Source organism: Coptis chinensis, chromosome 8, assembly GCF_015680905.1.
Source record: "Coptis chinensis isolate HL-2020 chromosome 8, ASM1568090v1, whole genome shotgun sequence".
NCBI classification, from domain to species: domain Eukaryota; kingdom Viridiplantae; phylum Streptophyta; class Magnoliopsida; order Ranunculales; family Ranunculaceae; genus Coptis; species Coptis chinensis.
Window position 1 is genome coordinate 64230612 of NC_141463.1, and position 27431 is coordinate 64258042.

Sequence of the window (27431 nt, forward strand, 5' to 3'; positions counted from 1 at the left end):
TCTAATTGAAAAAATGGATTTTTAAAATTTAATTAAAACTTCATTTAAAATAATTTATTAGAAAATTAAAATGAGTTAGCGACTAAAACGGTAGTCCCAATTTTCTAAAAAAAATCTAAATATTTTTAAAAGAACCGGTGCGTATGCATTCTCAACAATTTTTTTGTTTGCTATCAACTTTCTCAATAATCATAACTATATATATAAATTTTCTAACAAATCGTGATTCCTGTTTTCGTCGCTAATCCGTTTTAATTTCCTAATAAATTGTTTTAATCAAGCCTTAAAAACTCGTTTTAATCTCTCAACAAATTATTTTAATTAAGTTTTAATAACCCATTTTTTAATTTGGGGAGGGATCCCGTTTTAATTTAGAAATATGAATTCCGTTTTTAATAGGAGAAGGATTCCCGTTTTAATTAGAAGTGTTAGATTTTTCTTTTTCAATAGAGGAGAAATTTCTATTATAATAGGAGAATGATTCTCATTCTAACTAGAAGTGTTAGAATTTCTCTTTTCAATAGGAGAGGAATTCCTATTTTAATAGGAGTTGATGACGTGGAATTTTAAGAGAGCTAGAAGAGTACTCCTTGTGGGAGCTTTATTCTAATTAAAGCGGAAATCGTTCTCCTATTAAAATGAGAATTCTTCCCCTATTGAAAAGAGAAAATCTAGCATATCTAATTAAAACGGGAATTATTCTTTTATTAAAACATGATCTCTTTTCCAATTTAAAAAAAAACGGGTTTTTAAAACGTAATTAAAACAATTTGTTAGAAAATTAAAATGGGTTAGCGACTAAAACGGTAGTCCCAATTTTCTAAAAAAAATCTAAATGTTTTCAAAAGAGCCGGTGCGTATGCATGGGCCTACAACCTAGTATTATAGCTATACCTTCTTGACTCTATTTTTTAGAGCCTTCACAGAGACTCCAATATTTTCACAACACTTAACCTAATTACAAAAATTTAGGAAAAACCTTACACTGTCTCAAACTAGAAAGGAAAAGATTCTCCCTATTACCAAGTTCTCTTAAACCTCATCAAGAGAAGTCAATATACTTCCATCATTATTCTCCCTATTACCAAGTTTTCTTAAATCTCACTAAGAAGAGTCAATATACTTCCATCATTATTCAATACCGAAAAAGTAAAAAATAAATAAATTAAATAAACAAAATTTAGCAAGTTTGGTTAAGATATCAGATCAAATCGTATACAACTAGAGCTTCTTCATGTGTTTGTGTCTTCGGAGAACTTGATAGATGGTGAAGCTTTCCATTATCAAATTGTCTATGGGACTATGATTATTGTTTGTAATTGCAAATTTTGGATGGTTACCTTCTTCTTCGACGTTGCGACACTTCAAATCAAACTACGAACTCTTATGGGAGCAGTAGAGTGACTTCTGTTTCTTACGTGCTTTAAAATTAAAGTTACAAGTTATTAAAAGAGGTAGTGGAATCTGAAATTGTAAATGTGTTGCTAACTCTTAACATGTTTTGATGATTCTGGTTGATAGTTTATACATCAATCTCAATTTTTACCCAATGTCATTTTTTACCAGTAACTTTCAATCAACTTACTTAGAGAGTTTACGCTTAACCACAATTTGGATCGTTACATATTCTTGAACTCTTTTATTAAATGGATAGTTGGATGCATTATAGACCAATTAGGTAATTAGGTAGAATCTGTAAAGTACTTAGTAGTAAATAATCACTAGAGAAAACATTGTGGTAGTAAACACTCTCAGACATATATGTAGGTTTATGTTTTAGGAAATTGGTCTACAAGGGACACGCAGACCACAAATGAGATGTAGGACCAAAAGAAATATATGCTATGGATAAGTGTATAGGTAGGGGATGTTAGACGCTAACAGGTGACTAATTCTCAATTTCTATTTTCATATGCACTACTATATCTAGAGTGTAGACTCCATATAGTTCAGTTCAATAGGAAATGGAAGGAGGCAAAAAGAAAAAGGAAATCAGTTGACTTGAGGCGAGTTTTAAGTATGGGGTAAGATGTATGTTGTATACTTATATTAAACTTTTAAACATGATGTAGGCGAATGAAAAATCCAGTAAAATCAAGATAACACAAAAAAGAAGTTATTACTACTTATTTCATTTACATGGATTCATTAAGAAGGATGTCACAATTACTAAGACTGGCGACATAGTAAATCTCAATGCAAAGTTGCTTGAGGAGGGACACAAAACAATTTTTATCTACGTGCACTGTGTTACTATTGCGCATTCAAAACCAAAAATGAAATTGGGATTTCCCTTCACTACAACAAATATGGGCTTTTGTAACATGCCTTTTGCAACTTTTTGCGGGAAACGTTACCCACAACAAACATTTGTAACAATTTTTCCACAAAATGTTACAAATTATATGATGTAACACTATTTTGTATCATTTTATTTTTTAATATGAGGAAATTTACCTGACTTGTAACACTTTCGGTGAAATGTTACCAAATTTTGTGTGGGTTGTAACACTTTTCAATGAAATGTTACTAAATTTTCTTGTCTTTGCAACATTTCCATTCTAGAAGTTACAAATCACATGAAGGCATAGTTTGTGAGACTTTTTGTTTATATGTGGCCAAAGGAGAAAATGTGCAAACGCCCAAGTACAAAGTGGTGCCCAGGTTTTATTTTCGAAAAATATTGATTTATCGGAATATTTCGTCCATTATTGAAAAATAGAAAATATTTTATCCAATAAGGTACGAGAAGAAAAAAGCTCCTAATATTTTTCCCCAAAAATCATAAAATCAACTCAATTCATTCATTTATGAATCAATCCTCAAACCTTCCTCTCGAATTTAATCTTGTCCGCCATTGAAGCTTGTTCATGCTTTATGGCGATTTGAATCTATCGTTTGAATTTTCATCTCTTACACTTGCAGAACTTGTGATTTGATGACTTCATCTCATTCTTTGGTAAGTTCTAACTTTAATCAAAATTACAGTTCAATGTTAACTATTTGTAGTTAAAACTTGTAAATTTTTAATTTTTTGTTAGGGTTATAGAGAAATGAAGGTTTGAATTTGGAGAGTGATGCTGATGAGCAGATTTTGGTTTATACTCCTTTTGCTCATTTAGTATCAAAGAACCTGAAGACGATGAAGGGGTGAGTTAGATTTGTTCATTGTGCTTTGCTATTCATACATGCAAATTAGAGTTGAACGATTTCTGTGTATTTGGTGCATGTGTGTGATAGTGTGTTGTTATTACTATAACTTTCTGTAGTTTCTAGTTATGAGATATTAAATACCATAGATACCTCAACTAAAAATAGGCAAAGCCAGTAGCTAAGTCAGTATAATATAAGGTGGATACCAAAAAGGATTTGTGTCATTATTCTTTATTACTGCATGTTCTTTAGAGTCCTTAATAGTGGAAACTAATAGTGGGAACTAATGAAGACAACCTTTTTTAGTTGATCACGCAGTGGCAGAAAGTTTATAAATGTGAAATAGACGAAGCTACAAACGAGAGGTCACTCCCCCCACACCAACCAAAACAAAAAAGGATAAAATTGAGGATATTATACCGATGAGCTCGCACTATTCAGTTCCCGAATGCAACTTGATCTAAAGATTGTTTTGTCTATCAATTTATTTATAGAAACTCTGCTAGCTAGTCTTCTCATATTAATCAAGATAGAGCAGGACCAATTATTACATATTTTATGACATTTTCAAAATGTTATATAGTGTACATTTGTAACATTTTAGAAATGTTACAACTTTTGTAACAAGGGCTTTTACAATATTTTTTGAAATGTTACAAAAATCTTTTGTAACATTTTTAAAGTGTCACAACAGCTCTTTTATGTTGTAGTGCTTGCTTTAGAGTTGACTCCACTATTTTACCATACCAATATTTTGAGTTGCATTCTAACGTAAACTCATGATCCATGTACTTTGTCTCAATTGGTCTAGATTTTACCAAGAGCATTCAAAATTCACCATTGCTATTTGATGGATTTATTATCTACTTTGAGGAAAAGACACAACTATGTATATTGTCAGAATTATCCATTTTAACCATTAAATAAAAAATATCTAATTCAGTCAATTCTTAGTTATATTTATAGCAATCAATTACAATTTTTTTTTAGAACAAATGCAGTTAGAATTCCCTAATGATCCCACACACTGAATCATGTACATTTAACAAACCTCAAAAAATAATTAACGTAAAATCGGAAATTGAATGCAAATGCATCGAACTAACCTCAAAGAATAATTAGCGAAAAATCAGAAACTGAGAATATGTAGTGAGAATGTCTCGACAAATATAGTTTTCCAATTAAAGTAGTGTTTATCACCGGGAATGTCTTTCTATTCAAGTAGCTTCAATATCTTTTTGGTTTTATGTGGGTATTCTCAAACTGTGGGGTTTTTATTCACGTTGCAAGAAATTTAGATGAGTGATCAATACAATATTCATATCTCATTGCTTTGTATAATGCTAATATTTTTTAGAATAATTTAATATAACGGCACCCATTCGTAGAACTGGTTCGAAAGCTAGTTTAATTATTAAAACTTTCTTTTGCCTAAAAAAGTGGCAAGAGTTGCCTTAAAAACCCCACGCGGCACTCCCACTGTCGCCCCAAGTTGAAAAGGTAAAAAAAAAAAAACCATGCGACACTCTCATTGTCGTGTGACAATGGGAGTACCACACCGCATCTGCAAACGAAACAACAAATTTGCCTCCACAAATGTGGGTAGACACGTAATGCCTCCATGTTTGCCTCCACCTAGAGATGATTTTTGCTGAAATTCCGAATGGTGGAGGCAAATTGACACTTGATGCTTCCACCTAGAGATGCTCTTAGGTATTTTGGTGTGGCCGTGTGAACTGAATTAGAAAAGTCTCACACTAAAAGTAATAAAGATATGCTCAATTGACGTTGCCCATGTCGTTATATAGATAGTGCATTGATATAGCCTATAAATCATAGTTGAGACCGTGCACAATTGCAATAGTGGCTAAGGTTTGGGACAACATCATGCTAGGCTGAGATTTGTGCAACATGCGTCTTAGCTTGATAGGTGTATGTCAAGTACTCAAGTACGTGGTGTAAGGGAGTAATATTCTCATTAAAGAATATTAAGCACGCGTTAAGCATAAGTAGAGATTGTAATGAACTCATGACATCGTCCTCCAAGATCGACTTGCGAGCAGCTCGCTTCATGTAGGTGGTACACTCCAGCTCGCTCAAGAATGCTTCAAGACGAATGAACGACATGACGTAGAACGCTCCGAATAAAGACACTGTCCCTAATCCATATGTAATCATCACCAGAGCCTTACCTGTACTTCCAATCACCGGGAAATATGAACCACTGTACCCACTCCCAATCATCACACAATTCCTACCAAAACCAACCTAACACACATTCATAATCTCTACCTACATATGTACACGAGAGTACACGTGTCTCAAAGATCAACACTCTCTTGTGCCTATAAATACCATCTACATGAACTACGTGAGACCTGATTCTTCTCTCCCCCCAGAATCAAGAGAAGATACGTAGGCAGCTTGCTCCTTAGCGAACTCGGTCTTTCCTAAATCCTAACCCCTTCCTCTTCCACGTTTGTATGTAAAGGAAAAACACACCTTTACATTGGCGCCGTCTGTGGTCTCGATTACTTGAGAAACCACTTTCACACAAATCAAAAACCAAAAACCAAAAATCTCAAGCCCACGAAGCATGTCAAGCCTTGAAGCTCAAGTTCAAAGCCTCGCAAACCAGCTAAGTTTAACGAATGAGAGCATTTCCTTGCTCTGGTAGGAAAATGCTGCTCTTCGTGCACAAGTAGACACACAACAACAACCAGTTGGGAACGTCACTGAGAATGACATCAATGAAGTTAATCAACCGATTAACGAACTGTCCCAAAGGATCGGCCAAAGTGCAGTTAGAAAAGACGCAACCCAGATCGTTCAGAAAATGCTCAAGACGTACCCCGCATTGCCATTCACTACTGAAGTACTCAGTAAACCTTCTCCCCAAGATTTCGTTCAGCCACATTTTCTGATGTACGATGGTAGCACGTGTCTTGGTTAGCACGTAGCTCGCTACATTCAAAGCCTTGCACTCTACAGTTCACCAGAGTTCGATCACCTCCATCGCCGCTTTGTTTCCCACCGCCTCTGAGGATGGCGACTCGATTGGTTTTTCACTCGAGCGGACTTCGGTAAAGACCTTCGAGTAGCTCACCGATTCATTTGCTAGTCAGTACATCCATAACAGCGAAGAAAGTCGATCTTGATTCATTGCTCCAAATTTCATCGGGCAAAGACGCAAAACAGCCAGGAATTTCTAGGTTGGTTTAAAGCCAACCATCGTGCATGGAAACAGTCCGAAAGAGTCCTTCGCTACTCTAGCATTCTCCAACGCCATTGTAGGCGCAACACCGACTTTCGCCGGATCAATATGAAAGAACACCCCGAGACTTTACCTGAGCTATACGCTCGAGTCGACAAGTATATAAAGCTACAAGAAGGCCTGAAATGCCAAGGCCTACCAGAAGAAGAAGAGGTCGCAGCCATATCAGATGACCCCCCAACTTCCAAAAAGCGTCCCCAATAGCAAGAACGAAAGCCAGGAAACAGAATGAACAACGACTGAGAGTTCGCTGTCCTGACACGCTCTCCCAGTTACATCTTAGAAAAGATCAAGCGAGCTTCATATTTCCAACCTGATGTGCGGCAACCAGCGGACCGACTTGACAGACCATATTACACATTTCACCGAGCCAAGTGTCACGAGACCGACACATGCTGGGGGCTAAAGCATTACCTCCAGGACCTCATTGAAACTGGGCATATCAAAGAGTACACTAACATTACCGACGGCGATTTGCACCATAAGCTCATGGCTCGCTGAGTGCGCAGCAGATCTCTACCTCGCTAGGACCGCCATAATGCTCAGGCTCGTTCCCGCAGCAGAGGACGTCCCAGAGACTGTTCTCGCCATGAGCGCCGTCAACATTCGTTAGATTGCGACAATGACAGAACCATTCATATGATCACTTTCCTAGATGATTCCGTGACATCTTCCAGAGAGAAATGAAGGTGTGTCGGTGCCCTTCAAGAAGTTTATCATTTTTCTTCACAAGCCGCACATGCCCCGTGAAGTTCAGGTCGCAACGCAGGGGATAGATATCACTTTCACAGAGGCCGATCTCAACAAGGTTTGCCTCCCTCACAACGATGCACTTGTCGTCCATGTCAAGATCGGCCGACCGATACCAAACGCCCCCGATAGACCACGGTAGTTTGTGCGACATTCTGTTTTACCATACCATTCAAGAGATGAACTTACCCAAGTCAGTCTTTATAGATCCGATTGCTCCTCTTTACGGGTTCAATGGCTCTAGAGCCGACCCAATTGGTGATATCATACTCCCAGATTCTGTGGGATCACGCAAGGATAAAGTCAGTTTCAACACGCATTTCAGCGTCCTGGACATTAAGTCATCTTACAATGCCATACTAGGATGGCGTTGGATTCATCAAATGCAAGCTGTACCGTCAACATTGCATCAAGTTCTCCGCTTCCTAGGCCCTAGAGTTATGATGGAGCTTCGCAGCAATTAGCTCGAGGCTTATCATTGTAATCAAATCCTCTCAGCAAGTAAGACCGTTGACCTACCAATCCACACAAAGAACGAGCCCACTAGCTACATAATGGCCAAAGACTTGGTTGTCGAGGTCAGAGCCAAGGCATCAACACAAAGACACCGGGGCTCCAAAGAAGAAGGTTCACCGTCTGTCCAACCCGTAAATCAATCAAACCATTGTTGCTCCACCAGTCAAGACCCCAGAGGTCGCATCAGTTGTTGTTGCTCCACCAGTTAGCACCCCAGAGGTCGTACCATCATGTTTCACATAACCAGTACCAATTCCAAAGGTCACTCCAGCCTCTGTTGTCATGACCACAAAGACCACCCCGGCCCTTGTTGTCGTCGCCACAGAGATCGCTGCAAACCATGCGGCCAGTTCCACTCTCCCTCAGATCGACAAAGTGTCTCCAGAGATTAATCCAATTGAGGAAACATCAGCGTCAAAGACAACATCCCAACATGCAGATAGAGAGCGAGTGAACCTAGGAACTGAAGAAGATCCTAAGTTCGTATATATAGGGGCTAACCTCAAGGCCCAGCTTGTAAACTTTTTGGCCATGAATAAAGATGTTTTCGCTTGGTCGTATGTCGATGTGCCTGGAATAGATCCTAATATTGCGTGTCATAGACTAAATGTGAATTCTAATGCTAGACCAGTTTGTCAGCAACCTCGCCGATTATCCCTGCGATTTCAGAAAGCCATTAATGATGAGGTCGACAAACTCAAGCAAGTCGGTTTCATCCGAAAAGTAGACTATCTAGACTAGATCGCCAATATAGTCGCAGTCCCAAAAATGAATGACACAATTTGCCTCTGCATCAACTTCACGAATGTCAATCAACAAACACCAAAAGATAGCTTCCTTTTACCTCGCATTGACCAACTAGTGGACCAGACCTGTGGCCATGAGCTTCTCTCCTTCATGGACGCATACAGTGGATACAACCAAATCCCACTCGCTGAAGAAGATCAAGAGAAAACATCATTCATCACAGAGCAAGGAATCTATTGTTACAACGTTTTCCGCTCGCCTTTTAAGAACGGTATGAACTTATCGGCCGTCTTGCCTCACATTCATCGACATGTTCCAGGACATGTTGGGGGACACCATGGAAGTCTACATCGACGACATGGTCGTAAAAAGTAAGAAAGCGGAAGACCACCTCACTCACCTCGAGCGAGCGTTCTCAAGGTTGCGCCGAACTCGAATAAAGCTTAATCCAGAGAAATGCCTCTTTGGAGCGTTCTTCGGAAAGTTCCTTGGGTACCAAGTATCACAAAGAGGGATCGAAGCTAACCCAAACCAAATCAGAGCGCTCTTGGATATGCCCGATCCACAAACGAAGAAGCAAATACAAAAGTTATCAGGAATGGTCGCAACACTAAATGGATTTATATCCAAAGCGTCTGACAAATGCCGACCATTTTTACAACTTCTTAAGAAAGGTGAGCAGTTCTCGTGGAACGATCAGTGCCATCAAGCGTTCGCAACACTCAAAGAGTACCTGACTACACCTCCCGTCCTGGCAAAACCAAAGGATGGTGAAACACTAGGGCTATATTTAGCAATATTAGACTTTGCCATTAGCTCGGTTCTCTTCAAAGAGGAAAACAACTCAGAGAAACCGATCTACTTTACAAGTAAGACGCTCACTCCAGCGGAAAAGAATTATTTTTACATTGAAAGAGCAGTACTCGCATTGTTATACTCGGCAAGAAAGTTCAGACCCTACTTTCAAGCACATCCAATCAAAGTACTCACCGATCTTCACAAGGAAAACAAGATGACTCAAATGGAAGTATGGGCTGAAGAACTCGGAGAATACCACATGGAGTTTGTCCCTCGAACTTCTCAGAAAGGTCAGGTCGTGGCAGACTTTCTAGTAGATTTCCCTGTCGATGACCCAAATTGGGAACCAGAAACGGAGATCGCACCAATAAAGAAAAGTACCAAATCAGTCTGGTCTCTTTTTGTCGATGGTTCTAGCAACCCGGGAGGGAGTGGAATCGGAGTCGTCTTAGTGTCCCGAGATGGAGCCATGGTAGAAAAATCAGTTCACATCGACTTTGCGACCTCCAACAACGAAGAGGAGTACGAGGCGTTAATTATGGGGCTTCGCATGGCGCTGTAACTCGGTGTAAAGGAACTTCAGGTCTTTAGTGATTCACAACTGGTTGTTCGCCAGATTGCAAAAGAGTACACTACTCACGAATGTAACCTATCTAAATACCTTCAAGTCGTTAATCAGTTACTTCTTTCAAGAAAGCCACTATACACCACTTCTTGCGTGACGAGAACTGTCACGCAGACAGTTTAGCTTATTTGGCTACTTAAACACCGAACTGCGCCCTTAGACAATTACTCATTGAAGTAGTTGACCGACCTGCTTATCAAGTGGACCATGTATTAGAAATCAGCGACCTGTGCCCGCTCTCTGAAAATCAGATGAGTCAAACATGGATGCAGCCCATCATTAAATACATCCAACACGGCATACTCCTAGAAGAGCGTACCAAGGCCAGGCAAATCCCATATCAGGCACGCCGTTACTGCATGCTCAATAACAAGTTGTTCAGAAAGTTTGGTGACGGCCCTCACTTGAGGTGCATAAGCCCAGAACAAGGCTAATTGATTTTTACTGAGATTCACGAAGGAGAGTGTGGAAACCATGCGGGAGGTCGCTCTTTGGCTCACAAAGCGATCTCCCAGGGATACTTTTGGCCTCGCATGCATATCGACGCCAAAACATATGTACTCAAGTGCGTAAAGTGTCAGACATTTGGCCACAACATCATACAACCAGCTCGTGAATTAATTAATATTGCGAGCCCTTAGCCATTTCACATGTGGGGCATGGACATCATGGGACCATTCGTCCCACAGAAAAGCAGCGATTTCCGCTTCGTCTTAGCTGCAACCGATTATTTTACTAAGTGGGTCAAAGCTATTCCACTAGTACATGTCAAAGAGTCACATGTCAGAAACTTCATCTGGACTCACATCATCACCAGATTTGGTTTACCACACACACTGGTGATGGACAATGGCTCCCAGTTCAAGGGCAAAATAGTCAACGAATTTCTGGCCAAGTGGAAGATCGTTCATGCATTTTCCACTCCCCAGTACGCCCAGAGTAATGGTCAAGCTGAAGTCAGCAACAAAGCACTCTTAGAAAATTTGAGGAAAAAGATTGAAAAGAACAAAAGCCAATGGCCAAATCAGTTAGAGAACATTTTGTGGGATCATCGCACCACAGCTCGCTCAAGTACAGGCGAATCTCCATTCTCCTTGTGTTATGGCACAAAAGCCGTTATTCCCACTGAACTGATAGTCACTACTACTCGGTCAGAACTTGTCGAGTCTGGATGCAACGACTCCGTCCTAGCACGAGAGGTCGATCTGCTAGAAGAACGGTGCGACCTAGCCGCCATCAAAGTAGCATCTTATCAGCAAAGTTTGAAGAAGTCCTACAACAAGCAAGTGCATCATCGATCTTTTCAACACGGCGATCTAGTTCTGAAAAAGACTCAAGATGACTCCAAACTAGCACTAACATGGAAAGGCCCATACATAGTGGAACGCGTTGTAGGCAATGGAGCGTACTGGATCAAAACCCAAGAAGGGAAATTATTGCCACGCCTTTGGAACACTTACTTGTTGAAGAAGTTTTATCAATAAAATTACATCGTTATATATTCCATGTTTTGTTTGGCTGTAAATTCAAGGTTAATTTACTTATGTTTATTATTACAATCTACTCCATTTACTTGCGATGACAAGTCACGCAATTTGCACCACAAGCATGGTGTACACTTGCATTATCGACACTTTCCAAACTTTCAATGCTCTTAGTGAGCAATACGCTTTCATAAGCCAACACGCTCTCCGTGAGCAGACCACTCTCTTGAGCTTACAGGCTCTACAGCCTCTCCGAGTCTCGCTAGCCGAGGACCTATACTTCTAGGATCGACTCAAATGTGAACGCCTCCGACACCGAGCAATACGCCATAAGCCAACACGCCTCTCAGGAGCGCGGATCGCTCTCTTGAGCTTACAGGCTCCACAGCCTCTCCGAGTCTCGCTAGTCGAGGACCTATACTTCTAGGATCGACTCAGTAAGAACGCTTTCAGTGAGTAATACGCTTTCATAAGCCAACACGCTCTCTGTGAGCAAACCGCTCTCTTGAGCTTACAGGCTCCACAGCCTTTCCGAGTCTCGCTAGTCGAGGACCTATATTTCTAGGATCGACTCAGCGAGAATGCTCTCAGTGAGTAATACACTTTCTTAAGCTAACACCCTCTCAGGGAACAACATGCTCTCTCGAGCTTACAGGCTCCAATGCCTTACCCAGTTGATAGCCTTTAATTTTAGGGACAAATCAACAAGAACGCTTTCAGTGAGCAATACACTTTCTTAAGCTAACACACTCTCAACGAACAGCACGCTCTCTCAAGCTTACAGGATCTAACGCCTTACCTAGCTGATAACCCTTAATTTTAGGGACAAATCAACAAGAACGCTTTCAATGAGCAATACACTTTCTTAATCTAATACGCTCTCAGCAAACAGCACGCTCTCTCGAGCTTATAGGATCCAACGCCTTACCCAGTTGATAACCCTTAATTTTAGGGACAAATCAACAAGAACGCTCTCAGTGAGTCTTACGCTATAATTACGAGCGAAACGTTCATTTAAGCTAAGTCTCAGGATCCTTAGCCATTTCACAACATAAGCATTATAAACAGAGTACTAACTACAAGCAATCAAGCAGAAACATGCATTCCATACACATTCAATAGAACTGCTCGGCCAAGGCCAGAAAACCAGTTTCGCCGATCTGCTGGGTCTACCCAGGAAATCTAGATCGATACTTCTTACAGTTTAGCAAAACATCGAACTGCCACTTTCGTGGAAACTAGTTCTCTGTATCAAAATGGCGAACTGCTCAGGCAAGCCTGAAAACATAGCTCTATTGTTTAACTCTCATATAAGAGAGAAGAACAGATAAAATACTTAAAATTTTTCAACAACTGACAAAAACAACAATAGAAATCACCATCAAGAATCAGCCACGACATGCTTATCTTTCGGGGCAGCACTAGTCGAAGGAGTGTGTTTGGCAGATCTCAGCACCACACGCATACCTATACCTTGCTCCCCGCCATCACTCGCCTTTTTCAGCTGGTGATATTTATCATCCAGTTCGGCGTATTGGGCACATGCCATGGTATATGCATCTTGCGCTTTGCGTGCGACCCCCTGGCATTGCTTGGCATACTTGGTAACTTCAGCTAGCTTCCCTTGTAGATCAGTCATCATGTCAACAAGCTTAACATTCTCTTCAGCAGCATCACAATACTTTCTAGTCATCGTTTCCAGCTTCTTCTTGTCAACTCCCCATGCAGCTCGCATACATCCCAGCTCGACTCGAGAGTTGACATCAGTATTAGCATGCTGCACAACGTTCTTCAGTTTGTCGTACCCCGTAAGAAACTACAAGTACAAGGCCAAGGTTAGAACCGATCGGGAAACCGTAAGAAAAACATAACACATAAATGCTCACCAAACAAGTAGCCATATCCATGGTTCCTAACAGCGTCTCTATATCTTCATCTTCCACCTCAGCCTTGTCACCATCCAACATGATCCCTTTCAGAACACTGGCCGCTATGGGTGCCGAGTGGAAGCTGCAGTCAGAGCGTTTCATTGCATGCTTTTTCCCCATCTTCCCCATATAGAAAAATTTGCTCCCCACATCCCCGAGACGCGGGGACGAACTCTTACCAGCGACATGGTGACCTTGCCCCAGGTCGCTACGCTCCTCAGCATACCGATCGGTGTCATCCACCTACCGGGGCGACATTAATACAATGCCACCAGTCGAACGACCTGATTTCCTAGGTCGCTTGTTGCCTTTTGCCTCTGAAGCAACAACCTTTCTTTTACCCCGGTCACCATGCACATGGGGATGGAATTCCATTTTTTCCATTATCAGAGGGGAGGTCTCCCTCAAACTCCCTTCTCCCCTAATATATTTGCGGTACCTGGCCATAGTGCAATCTACGAGCGAGAATGACACTACGCGAGTTAACAGCCAAAACACAAGTTTTTGTTCAAAAGGTGTAGCCAAAAAGGGAAGCCAAACGTACCTGAATAAGCAGCAAAGAAGATGAAGCACCACAGTTTGGAGAAGAGGAGATGCAACAACAGGAAGAGCAAATGGGAGCAAATGCCTTTGCTCTTCTACGAATAGTTTTACTTATTATGAAATAATGTATCTTCCCTAGGTACATCATAATTACATCGAGATGCCAAATGTCAGGCCACCTGGCAGCCATCATTGCACATCTCTAACCGCTCATTTTCTTACTCGTGTCACACATGTGCGGAAATACTTCCGTTTTCCGGAATGAAAAACACAGCATACGTCCTGCTCTATCTGCAGGTCGTAATGAGCTAATAACTCTCATTACGTGTGACCTACAACGCAAAGGACAATTTAAAGACAGCATGCTCACTCAAGAACACAGGTTACTTGAAAATCACCTATTCTTACAAGGAGTCGTCTACGCAATCACACAGATATAACAATCTCGCCAATCATACATTCAACCATGCAGAAGAAAAACAAAATAGATAAGCAAGCAATAAACATAGCATATAAGCAAAAAGCAAGCTGCTAGGGCAGGCCCAAGACACAATTCACATCTTAGCCGAGCTGCTGAGTCCACTCAGGAAATCCAACTCGGCTAACCAACATTCATCATCATATGGTCACCCCAGACCGATACAGGGTACCAAGTCGTCCAGTATTAACAAACATAAATAAGAAGAGCGAACTGCCTAGGTTACCCCGGGACACCAGTTCTATTGTGTCACAGCTTACAAATGTTCAAATCAACAACCCTATCTCACAACTCGCTAGCTCCAGGTATGACAACCAAATCTTCAGCCACCAGCGAGTTTTCAACTTCAGCTTCCCTCCCCTCGACCACTATTGATACACCATCCAAATCTAAACTCATAAGTACATCAGACACAGCAGCTTCAGTTCGAGGTGCAATAACCTCCGGAGCAACGACTGAAGAAGTAAGAGCACCACTGGCATCTCCCTGTACCTGTACCACCGAGGTACGAGGAGTCCCGTGTTCATGCTCCTCTTTCAAAGATTTATAATTGGCCTCTAGCTCAACAAAATCAGCATCCAGATCATCATAAGCTTTCGTAGCGTCTTGAGCAACTCCCTTGCAGTGCAGGGCGTACTCATTCAACCTACCAATTTCTACAAATTTTGTTTGCATTAACGTTCTCTTCAAAGACCACGTAGTTTCAAATTTTCAGATCTTACGCCTCCGGTATCCTTCAAAGATCTTTGCCAAACTAAGAGCTTGGTGCGCTTTCTTCAATTTCTCAAGCTCCTCGCGTTCCATCTTAGCAGCGTCTAACATTCTTCAAATTTCATCCGTCGCCTTCACCACGCTTTTCCTATCCGCCTTTTGGGAATCAAGGCAATCTCCTTCATTCGAAATCCAATCAATCAAAGCCGCAATGCGACACATATACTAGTAATAATCGGTTCAAAAGTTTCATAAGTTTAACAAATAAATCAAAGCGGGACAATTCCACGTACCAGACATTACGTGACTTCCATCCGCTTTAGGTTATCAGCCAGCCCCTTTCCATCCAGATCCTTACGGTTGCCATCTAGAGATATATGTTCAAGCAGACAAGTTGATACCTTACTCGACCTGAAGCTGCAATCAGTCCGTCTCACAGTTCGCTACACCCCATTGTCATTCAAATACCCAAGTTGTGCCTCCAAGTCATCAGCAGTCATAGTTGACTTCCCACTAGCCTTACGGGGACACTTCGCCTTCGCCAGTGGACTAGGCTCTCCCACCACAAGGGGACGAGCTCGGCCTAGCTCCAAAAGTTGCCGATCCAGAACCTGTTACTGTCTTGCCCGAGTCCTGTGAGTGGCTGTACCACCAATTTGACCACCACCAGAACCGCCCCCCGTGATGGAGCTCTCCCCAAGAACGTGCCTCATAGCTTTGGCAACCCTTGCGTCTTGCTCGTTCGCGTCGGCCTTTCCTTCTTCGACCGACCTCCTCACGCGAGGTTGAAGACCACCGCTCCAAATATCATAGAGCATCAATTGACCCCTTCAGTCGCCAAATACCCACTTTGCCTCGAGGCACCAAAGACCTCCGGAGAGGTCGCTTTTAGAACTACCACGACCCCAGTTCCTATCCTCCCTGGTTACCAAGTCACTTGTGCGTTTCTCCATCACTCCTTTCCTAGCTTGACCTCAAGCCCGGTCCTTCTGAACCCTTCTTTTCTCCCGGATTGCTGGACCTCCCTTTTTTACAAAGAAATGAGCTACTTTAGGCAGCTTCTCTTGTTTTTGCGCTCGAGTCAACCGCGCGAACCTCTCTATCTCTCCCCGATCAGTTCGTGTTTTTATAGAAAAGTCTACAAACAAAGCAACGACACAGGTCAGTTAAATTAACAGTAACCCACCCATTAAAATGACATGTACAAGACACTCCCACCTACCAGAGATATTGCAAATCCTAGTTTGCAACCTACACCCGCTAGCACATTAGTTGCCAACTAGCAGCAACGACCTCTTTGTCCAAGCCTCGTTGCTTACACCATCAATCACACCAGAACGCATCGTCATAGTTTGCAAGCTAAAGTTGAAATTACCAGATCGCCTTACAACGAAGTGCTCAGTAATATCAGATACCCCTATGTGGTATTTGCCACTTGCATTCAGCAGGTCGAACACCTTGAACAGCTGCCAGGTGTTACCAACAAACTGACAAGGGGATTTCCAACAATGAGCTAAAAAGTCACAAACCAGCTTTGAGAACGGTATTTGCATATACGCTCTCAGCTGGCCTTCACAGATTATTACCCTATCGTTCGGCGGGTTGTATTCTTCACTCCGCACATTTTCACTCAACCTTGGTTCGTATATCTCCAAGTCTGGTATATTTATCCCATAAGTTGCCCTCAGTTCGGGGAACGCACTCATTGCAAAACGATCCACCATCCTAGGGGGCAACATACTTGAAGATGACCCCTTACTACGACTTGACATGTTAGTTACAGCACCAACAGAGCCAGATCGTACACTACCATTGTCTCCCCTAGCTTTCTCAGCATGCTCAGACTGATTGACAAGACTCACTGACTCTTCCTTATCTTCCTCATACTCACTACAACTTAAAGAGACCTCCCGAACCTCTTCAGATCGAGTATCGTCAGAGTCAGACATTTTTACGTTTTCTCCTTACCAAATACCCAAGCTTAGACAATAAAACCTAACACCGACCTACCTACTACACACACAGCACTTGAATAAGAAGAAAGAAAACTGAAAACGGAAAGGCAGCGGCAGCAGAAACACTCACCTGAGAAACCCTAGCTTGCAGTTTTGCTGAAGAAGAAAATAGGAAATAGCTTTTCAGTTGTCCCAAATTTGATTTTGTGCAGTTGCCCATTCAGTTACCAAGGAGTTATGATTACAGCCTACGCCCTAGCCCCCACACGTGTCTCAAGGACCTATCTTTTCACAATTTTGGAAAATGCGGTGACACATTTTTTTACCAACTGCTACGATTCTGTCACGTGCTAACCACGTGCCAACTTTTGTTTTTTGCCAAATCATCATACAACACGACTCGAACCTTACAGCGTACCAATCACTCCGTTTACACCAGCCGCTTTTCCACTCATGCTCAACACGTACTGCCGTTTTCTCTCAGCAGATCACTTCAATGTACATCACAATCTACTAAGAGGGGGCTGTGTAAGGGAGTAATCTTCTCATTAAAAAATATTAAGCACGCGTTAAGCATAAGTAGAGATTGTAATGAACTCATGACATCGTCCTCTAAGATCGACTTGTGAGCAGCTCGCTTCATATAGGTGGTACACTCCAGCTCGCTCAAGAATGCTTCAAGACGAATGAACGACATGACGTAGAACGCTCCGAATAAAGACACTGTCCCTAATCCATATGTGATCATCACCAGAGCCTTACCTGTACTTCTAATCACCGGGAAATATGAACCACTGCACCTACTCCCAATCATCACACAATTCCTACCAAAACCAACCTAACACACATTCATAATCTTTACCCTACATGTACACGAGAGTACACGTATCTCGAAGATCAACACTCTCTTGTGCCTATAAATACCACCTACATGAACTACGTGAGACCTAATTCTTCTCTCCCCCCAGAATCAAGAGAAGATACGTAGGCAGCTTGCTCCTTAGCGAACTCGATCTTTCCTAAATCCTAACCCCTTCCTCTTCCACGTTTGTATGTAAAGGAAAAACACCGTACACCTTTACACGTGGTATGTAACATAGCATGATAGCAAGCCAATAGGTTTGCGCACTATGCCATTTTCACTTTTCACTCTAAGGTGGACATTGTTTTGCTTCCTATTTTTCTATAGAGCTTATTTTCATGGGAATACAAAGGAATTTGAACAATAGGACATTCAAGCATTTGGTGTAAAAAATAAACAAAATAATGAAACCTAAAAGTTAGAACACAAGAAAAGAATGATGTTAATTACACACTTACATCAATGTACTCATCAACAAAATAGTCATGCATGTTTCATTTTGATACTTGAAATTCATATCATGTTTTACTTTATTCAATTGTGAACTCTTTTTTCATGCGCAATAATTTGTTTAGGCTAAAATGACATCTTCTTGTGGCAGCTGGAGAGTCTCTCTTTTCTAGGGAATGTTCATTTGTTTCATGACCAATATTGAGCGTCATAAGGCATGAAATAAGATAATCGCATAAAATCTTTGTGATCACGTATAATCCCTTTGTCTTCTCCCCAAAAGATCACGTAAAAAATAATAATAATAAGCCCTATATATATATAAAGGTTATTATCTGTTAACCTTACAAATGTAGGCTGTTTTGGGGAAGATCGATGGTGTTTGTGGATTGAATTAACCGAGTTTGTATGGACGAACTACCTACATACGTATCAAGTTCTCTCTGCTGGGGGGGGGGGGGAACTTGAATCAGGCCAGACGTAGTTTCTCATCCTCTTTATATAGGCAAGGTGCCCGCGCCTCTTGCTCTCCCGCGTTAGGTCAGATCCAGTTCTTCAGGTCACTTACGTGCCATGATGGCGAGTTAAGGGCATTTATTGTGATGCATACTTGAAGCTTCGGTCTTGATGGCAATCATAAAGACATACGTTACTAGCCGTTGTGAGATGGGGAGAGTGAGCATTGAGGAGATCACTTCTAGGCGAGGTCGTCTACTCTACTCGAGTCACTTTGAATCGGATTGATAGGATGAGTAAATTAGATCGGTTGGTGGTGATATCGCTCTGGGCGCGAGTTGCATGGGACACTGGCCTAAGTTGAGTCACTATGAAGTGAGCTTTGAGGACGAGGATATGAGGTTGGTTGTTAACTCTATTGTGTTGGACATGTGTTTTATATCCATTGGATGTGGATATTACTCCCTCACACAGCCCTATCTCAGTAGGTCGTATAGCTGGAATAGCGATATGTTGAGAGAGAATGGTGGCACGTGCATGGCACATGCGAGGGTGTGGGCATTTTTGAATGTGAATAGCAACCGCTTCGATTTAGGGTGGGTAAAAATAGCACATACTTGAAAAGATAACGCATAAGAAGACGTGCCGCTCTAGGTTTTGGTGTAATGATGGCTTGCATTGGGAATTGAACAGGCGGCTTGTATAAGACTTTTTTGGGAACTGAAGAGTTTATGTTTGACACATTTTCTTCACATTTTTAGAGCAGTTGAGCATCCAGGTTAGTTCTCTCGCCATTTCTTCTTTAATTGCTTTCGTAGATAGTGTTTTCATGTTAGGGTTGTAATCTTTCTAGTGTAAAGGATGTTTGATTTTGATGATACACGTTCTAATGAAATTATGGAGAGATCGGTAGGATCTGCAGATAGGATGGAGGAAGAGGTTTCTGGGTCTGTTGTTGCGATTTCGAGTGGTGACCTTGTAGAGGATGGTTCTTCTTCAAGTAGTTTACCACCTAGGGTTATAAATAGAAGTGTGGTTACCAACTTTGAAGATATTAGGTCAAGGTTTGACATTGACATCCCCGACACTACAACAGAAATGAAACAGGGTGGCTAGACTAGCTGCCATTAACAACTATTTTGTAACAGGGTAGATTTTCCCTATAAGTAACACAAATAATTGTTACTTCTTAAGTAACACACATATCGTCATATCGACCACAATCGTTACAAAAATCTGCGAATTAATATTTAATTATATAGTCACTATTATGATAACACTTTTCCGTGAGAAAAGGGGAGAAAGAGGCAAACCAAATTAAAAGAAAAGGAAAAGAGTGTTTCTACAGAAAAGCAGACAAAATTTGTTCACGCTCACATCTTTCCCCCTTCTATTTTTCAGGCAACAATTGTTAGCCAAATTCTAATTTAAGTTCGCCTCTTAAGAACCCTAACTTCTGCATGTAAACATCTTCTTTTTAGGGTTTCCTCTTCTAATCTTCTCCATTTTCATTTTATTGTTATCTTTGTAAGTGACGGGCGAGCAATTGTCGACGAACCAGATAAGGTTAATTTTGATCCATGTTCTTCAATTTCCATTTCTTCCATCACCTTAGATTAGAAAATGTTGTTTTTTTTCCTGAAAAATCACTTCTCTCCCTCTCTCATTTCACTCGGTTGTTTGTTGCAGAATTTTATGGAGGGTTAGTTTATTGAGGACAACTCAACGGTGGAAGTTCAATTAGATAAGCTCCTCAATCGGTTCTCCCTCTTTCATTTAATGGGGATTTCAATTAATTTGTCTAATTTAGTGTTGAACAGTTATCTAAGTTAACATTTTTTGAAAATCCATTCTGTATATGCACCTTTTTAGTTCAAGTCATGTATAATTTCCTTATTTTTTTTTTGGCTTAAATAAACTAGATTTAGCTTTGTGGTAGTGATTGATAAAGAATCAAGTACGTCTGTATGTTTTTTTAGGAATATGCGAATGTGCAAAGGAGGAATGGAAAAGTATATAAAAAAAGGCAATGGAGTGCTTTCATGTCACCATATGAGGACAAATATGTGGATGTAAAGTTCGTGGGTGGAACATCTGGTCCCATTACAGTCTCTGTTGAAGAAGGTAGAAATTTATCTCGTTGCTCTTTTCTATTTAGACTTTTAGCTTATTTTGGTAACTGACATTGTGCCTCTTACTTTGTTGCAGTTTTTCAGCAATGGGCGTCTCTACTGTCTCGTTTTCAGAATTCGATCTTTCAATGCTATTTGCACCCGTCGTTAGTGACTGGGTGCCATTTTATTATAGCAGTTCAATGTCAGTAGGAGTTTGCTTGTGGTCTTGTTAGTTTCTTCTGTATCAGGTACATATGATCTACAAGTATCCTTCGATTGATTTTGTTTTGTTCGGAATTTCTTCAGAAGTCAATTCATTTTATCAGACATTGATTTCTACAAGTTGTGTAGCTGAACACCTTGTCGGTAATGAATTTATAGTTTTTTTTGTCAATGTTAAAATATTGAGAACCATATAACCTAGAAGCCCAAGCTGATCGAAAGGCACAAAATATACACGGACAAGGGAAATATAGACAGCCACAACACTTCAGTTGAACACACGCCGTATATTCCCCTTAAGTCTTGGCGCTAGCCTACCTGAAAGCTCGACCTAGTTGAATCCAGCAGCCTATATGTATATGTTTTTTTTTTTTTTTTATTATTCTTAGCTTTGTTATTGATTCGTTTGCTAGTTTTAGAACTGATCATTATTCATATATCCATACTGATTGTTCTCTATTATATTGCTTCTTGCATGCCAAAACTTTTTAACTCCACCTTTGTAAAGTCGTCGCTAGCTTCACAATGCCGGTCCCAAGCCCGGATAAAGGAGGAGGGGAAAGGGAAGAGTCTAAGTCTCCTCAGTTATGTAAATTAGTATGGTATGTGCTTCTTATACCTTTTTTTTTCTTTTTATTATGACTTTTTGCAAGTATGTCGTAAATGTCATGCTGGTTTTCTGTTAGAATTTTTCTAGTTTGGCTTGCATAATCTAGACTTCAGACCCAAGGACAGTGTTGTGCACCTGTTCCGGCATTGGCAAACAATATAATGTCAAATCTATCTTTTCGGAAAGGGGGAGAGGAGATGGATAGATAGAAGTATGTTGTGATGGTACACAATATAATGTCACGTTTTATGTTATTATGTATAAATGAATGTTATCTGTTGACTGTTACAGCTAAACAACTTGGAGCTTGCTGTTAATCTTGCTAAAAGTGGAAGTCTTCCTGGAGCTGAAAACTTGGTATGTGGTTACATTTAAGTAGCCTTTGTGTATGTTTTTTTAATTATCCAAGAATTAGGGGGTTAGCAAACCTTTATATAGTTCAATAACATATAGGTTTACAGAAGCATGACACTCGTTTAGTCTCAAATTGTTCGGGGCTTCAATGATTAGCACCAAGCCATTTGAACATTGGTAACTTAAAATCAGTTGTAGTAACTTTCATATATATAGCAGCAAATAACTTTCATATATATATGAGGCACTAGTAGCTCTACATGAGGTATGCATTTGTATCTTTAACTTATATTCTTTATTTAAGATTGAGATGGATTCGTTGCGTCCATTTGTTGCATATCCTTGACCATTTAGTGTTGCCCTTGTTCACATCCTATTTATGGTAAACATGTAGGTTTGCCTAATTAAAAAAAATAAAAAAGGGTGCTGATAAATTAAGCATTAGTTCTCAAGTTGTCAATTGGGCATCCTAAATTAACTAGCCTCGTGAATTCGGGTATGCCCTTCTTCCTTTGTACAAAGTACAAGTAATAAGTTAACTAGCTATTCACTTCCTGCTCATGCCTAAGTATCAATCTGATTGCAGTTTAGGTGATAAATGCAAATAAGATGGGATGGAATGATCTATAAATCTAGAGTCTCGCGTGGATGGTCATGCCTTTGTACGCCTAAGATCATATTACTGTGATGAAGAAGCCCAGATGGTTCCTGTAAGCAGTTTAGTTTAAACTGATTGCATCAAGCCAGACTCTTTTTTGCACCAATTTGATAGGTTATTGGTTGGGTGATTGTGGTTCTCTTTGGCTCATTTCGGTACCGCAGATTAGATTTTATTGGTATATGTTGGCTCGTTACAATTTTTTGTATATAGTGTGATATTTGTAATTGGAGATGATATTTGTGTGATGAACATGATTTTAAGATACATTTCATCTTTATTTGATGATAAATGACCAGAAAAATGGTATTATATTCGGATGATATTGGCAATTTTGTTTTATTATTATTATTATTATTATTATTATTATTATTATTATTATGATTATTATTATTATTATTATAAATTCTTTTGATAAATGGGACATCACTTTTAAAGTGATTTATAGAGTTATTTCACATCACTTTACAAGTAATTTGGAATCGGAACGGAACGTCACTTCCTAAGTGATGTTAATCAGCCTTACTGATTTCACTTACAAAGTGATGTTAAAAGTTATAACATCACTTGTGGACATCAATTAAAAGGTGATACGAAGTTATAACATCACTTGTGGACATCGATTAAAAAGTAATGCAAAGTTATAACATCATTTGTGGACATCAATTAAAAAGTGATGCGAAGTAACACCACTTGCGGACATCATTTAAAAAGGTGGAAAACCCATACTTTTCACGTCGCCACCATTCACATCACTCTCAAAAGTGATGTCTTATACTTTTCACATCACTTTTGAAGTGATGTGAAATGCCATTTCTGTTGTAGTGTATGTCAAGTAAGTCGTCTGATTTGGATGGGGTTAGTACCGAGTCTTGGGAGCAAAGACCGTTGTTGTTGAGGGGGAACTACTGTGTGGCTGGAAGTAGTTTGAGATGTAAGAGTTGTAATTTTGATGGTATGTGTGTACTAGTGTTTGTACTTTTGTTGATTTTTTTTATATCGTTTTCATGCTGATTCTGATATTTGGTTTATGTTGTATTTGCAGATGTTGTTATCTCGAACCGAGGGTTCCGTGGTGAAATCGAGAGATTTGCACGGCTAAGGCAATCTGAGAAGAGGGACATACTGGGGGTTGTAGCGCACTACTTCACTGAACGAGGTGGTGAAGGTATCAGGTCAAAGCGGAGGGAACAGAAAAAAGGGAGCGAGCTGCTATTGTTGTGAGTTCAGAAGCTGAAGTTGAAATGGAAAGAGAAGAGAGTGATTTGGTTACTCGGGAAGAACGCCGGAAAGGTCTATTGGACCTGGTGTGGTTAGACATTCTGCCCCATGTACTGGTGGGAGCTCTGAGGTCACTCCCAGAGAGCTGGGGAGGCACCAGAGGGAGAGCTCTCCGCTCGTGATGGACGATATTGCCGTCACGGTGTGTGAATCCCAGTTGAAGAGGAAGGCTGGCCCTTCCGAACCTAGGCCTGGGAAAAGTGCCAGGGTGGATGGTGGTCGACCTGCCCCAGGGGCTGAGGGAACTGGGGGCGTCCTGGGCCTTCTCATAGGTCTAGGGCTGCGCCTGATCTGGGCAGCTTAGACTTAGAGGCTTTTAAGGCTAGTCAGAATCAACCCGCTGCCACTGGGACGTGCACCTCAGCTGTCCCTGGGACACACGCCTCAGCTGTTAAGGTGAGAGTCCCTGGTAAGGATAGTGGGAAAGCTGTGATGAATCAGGACGATTTGGACAGCAATCTGGTGTATGTCAACGACCAGGGTAAAAAGTGGATTGTCCAGCGTTTTGACTACAATTATAAGTCAGCTTCTGTGGCAGGTTGTCTTCCTGAGAGTATCGCGTTGGATGGTGATTGTGCTGACATGGATGGGAAAAGTTTGAAAGAAAATTTGAGGTTGATAGATTTGTCCCAATGCTTGGTAAGTGCCATTGGGATGTTATCCTATTTTTTGTAATTGTTTGTCTGAATCCTGATGGTCATTGTCTTCTCATTTTGTGTAGCTGATCAGTGGTTACTGCAAGCTTAAAGAGATTGCCCAAATTGCTGAGTCAGAGAAGGATGTTGGTGACGGACTGAGGGAAGAGCTGAAGAATGTCCAGCTTGTTCAAGTAGTGGAGAAGCAAGAGTTCGATGCCTTGAAGGTGAAGTACCAGGACGTTTGCTTAGAGAAGGTCGTTTTGGGTAATGAGCTTGCCGAAGTGAAGATCGAGCTCAAGACTGTTACAGGCTATGCAAAGCACTGTAAAGAAGTTGCCCAAAAAGCTAATGATGCTTACAACGTCCTGGACGCTGACTATGCCTAGTTGGAACAGTCTTACTTCGCTCTCAAATATGAACATGAACGCAGGGCTTTAGGTACACCAGTACTAGATGTACATGAAGATGCATGCGATGTTCCTTCTTTAGATGCTTCTTCTCTTGAACTTGTGGAAAATTGGCCTGATTAGACCATTGTTGGTACTTTGTCTGAAGGGATTGCTGGAGCCAATGTGGAGGGCGTACTGGATCCCATGGCCACTAAAAATTTGGCAAATGTTTCTTAATCTTGTCAGCTTTGAATAAGTGTTCCTCTTATTTTTGTTTGTCTTTGTGATTGGTTGTTATGATACAATAGAGCTGGTTTCCTGGGCTTGCATGGGCAGTTTGCCTTATTTATTGTTATTGCGTGGCATTGACCAGATACATTAAGAGATGATAACCTGGGGTGACCTAGGCAGTTCGCCTTTATTATCCGCTTTAATTTTGGTATTTTGACGAACTGGTTTCCCGGAGTGTTCTGGGCAGTTTGGGATGATGACGTTATAGAACTGGTTTCCTGAATATGTTCAGGTAGTTTGTATTTTGCACTTATGAAATGCATATTTGCTTCGAAGTATTAGCTTACTTTTATCTGAATGTTTGTTGCATGTTGTTTTGACATCTCAGTAGGAATTTGACCTGGAGATGTATGTCCTGTCCTCTAACAAGACTTAGGGGGTCCAATGTAGCCTTTGAGCTCGATTGAGCATACTACTCTGAAGAGCATTTTGACTTTAGATGGCGTTTTTTGGCTATTGTGAGCATTTTATCGTGGAGAACGTTGTAGCTCTAGAGAGCGTTTAAGTTCATTTGTATGTTTTGCTCTTAGAGAGCGTTCTGCACTGAGTTGACTCTAGAAGTGTAGGTATCCAACTAGTGAGAAGTGTGTGAGCTATGTAGCCCTAAGCTCGAGTGAGCGTTTAATTGTGTAGAATGTGTAAGCTCCATAAAGCGTTTAAATTCAAATAATCGTTTGGCTCTTAGAGATCATTCTACACTGAGTTGACCCTCGAAGTGTATGCCTCCAACTAGTGAGAAATATTATGGCTATGTAACCTGTGAGCTTGAGTGAGCATTTTAGCATAGAGAACGTTTGAGCTCTGGAGAGCGTTTTAGTTCAAGTTAGCGTTTTGCCCTTAGAGAGCGAGTTGTGCGTCTATTTAATAACATTGAGAGATTGCAGTGCATTGATGCAAAATAAAAACTATGTGTATAGTGTTAAGAGTAAGAACTCGTGAAAATAGAATTTTTTATTGATAAAATTTCTTTAACAAGAAAGTATTCCAAGGACGTGGTAATGCATGTCCGTCTTGGGTTTTGATCCAATATGCTCCATTGCTAACAACTCGTTCCACTATGTAAGGGCCTTCCCATGTTGGTGCCAGTTTTGAGTCGTCCTTAGTCTTTTTCAATACTAGGTCGCCAGGTTGGAAATTTCGAGGGTTTACTCGGTTGTTGTATGTCTTTCTCAGAGTTTGGTGGTAGGATGCCACTCGAATGGCTGCTAGGTCGCGTCGTTCTTCAAGTAAGTCGACCTCTCGAGCAAGAATGGAATCGTTTTGACCAGATTCGACGATCTCATATCGAATTATTGTAATTGTCAGCCCAGTAGGAATGACGGCCTTAGTATCGTAGCATAGTGAGAATGGTGACTCGCCTATACTAAAACGAGCTGTCGTTCTATGAGCCCATAGAATGTTTTCTAGTTGCATTGGCCACTAGATTTTGTTCTTTTCAATCTTCTTTTTCAAGTTCTCTAGAATTGCTCTGTTACTAGCTTCTCCTTGACCATTGCTTTGAGCATATTGGGGAGTGGAGAACGTGTGAACGATCTTCCACTTTGCCAAAAATTCCTTAACTGTTTTTCCCTTGAACTGGGAGCCATTATCCATCACCAATGTATGGGGGAGGCCAAATCTGGTAATGATGTTGGTCCAGATGAAGTTTTTGATATTAGATTCCTTGACATGAACCAAGGGGATCGCTTCTAGCCATTTAGTGAAGTAATCTATCGCAGCTAGGATGAACCAGAAGCCTATGCTTTTCTGTGGAATTAATGGACCCATGATATCCAGGCCCCACATGTGAAATGGCCAAGGGCTGGCAATGTTGATGAGTTCTCGAGTTGGATGGATGATATTGTGGCCCAATGTTTGGCATTTAATGCATTTCAGTACATACTTCTTGGCATCAATCTAGATTCTTGGCCAAAAGTATCTTTGTGAGATCACTTTGTGAGCCAAAGAATGATCTCCTGCGTGGTTTCCGCATTCTACCTCATGGATTTCTGCAAAAATCATCTAACCCTGTTCTGGGATTATGCACCTCAGATGGGGTCCTCCAGCGAACTTTCTAAAAAGTTTGCCGTTTACTAGGTAGTAACGACCTGACTAGTATTGAACCTGTTTGGCCTTGGTTCGATCTATTGGTGCTTTGCCTAGCT

At 40.8% G+C, this 27431-nt stretch overlaps 1 protein-coding gene across 8 annotated transcripts; it reads left to right on the forward strand.

The window, feature by feature from the left end:
- The first annotated feature begins 2623 nt into the window (after window positions 1–2623).
- LOC147482415 (uncharacterized) lies at window positions 2624–25565 on the forward strand. Of its 8 annotated transcripts, none has more exons than XR_015203845.1 (9): window positions 2624–2959; window positions 3042–3150; window positions 20263–20296; window positions 20420–20490; window positions 20710–20854; window positions 20939–21092; window positions 21575–21668; window positions 21968–22033; window positions 22617–23020. XR_015203845.1 is itself a non-coding variant. In XM_086576016.1 (9 exons), exons 8-9 carry the CDS (start codon window positions 24402–24404, stop codon window positions 24991–24993), a joined length of 510 nt encoding a protein of 169 aa, XP_086432142.1. In that variant the 5' UTR covers window positions 2624–2959; window positions 3042–3150; window positions 20710–20854; window positions 20939–21092; window positions 21575–21668; window positions 21968–22033; window positions 22617–22740; window positions 23734–24401; the 3' UTR covers window positions 24994–25565. The 8 variants fall into 8 exon arrangements, 3 of the variants coding, with proteins under 3 accessions (XP_086432142.1, XP_086432144.1, XP_086432143.1); XM_086576016.1 differs by lacking the exons at window positions 20263–20296; window positions 20420–20490 and adding exons at window positions 23734–24608; window positions 24691–25565 and having other exon boundaries at window positions 22617–22740; XR_015203848.1 differs by lacking the exons at window positions 20263–20296; window positions 20420–20490 and adding an exon at window positions 22425–22526.
- The last annotated feature ends 1866 nt before the right edge of the window (window positions 25566–27431 follow it).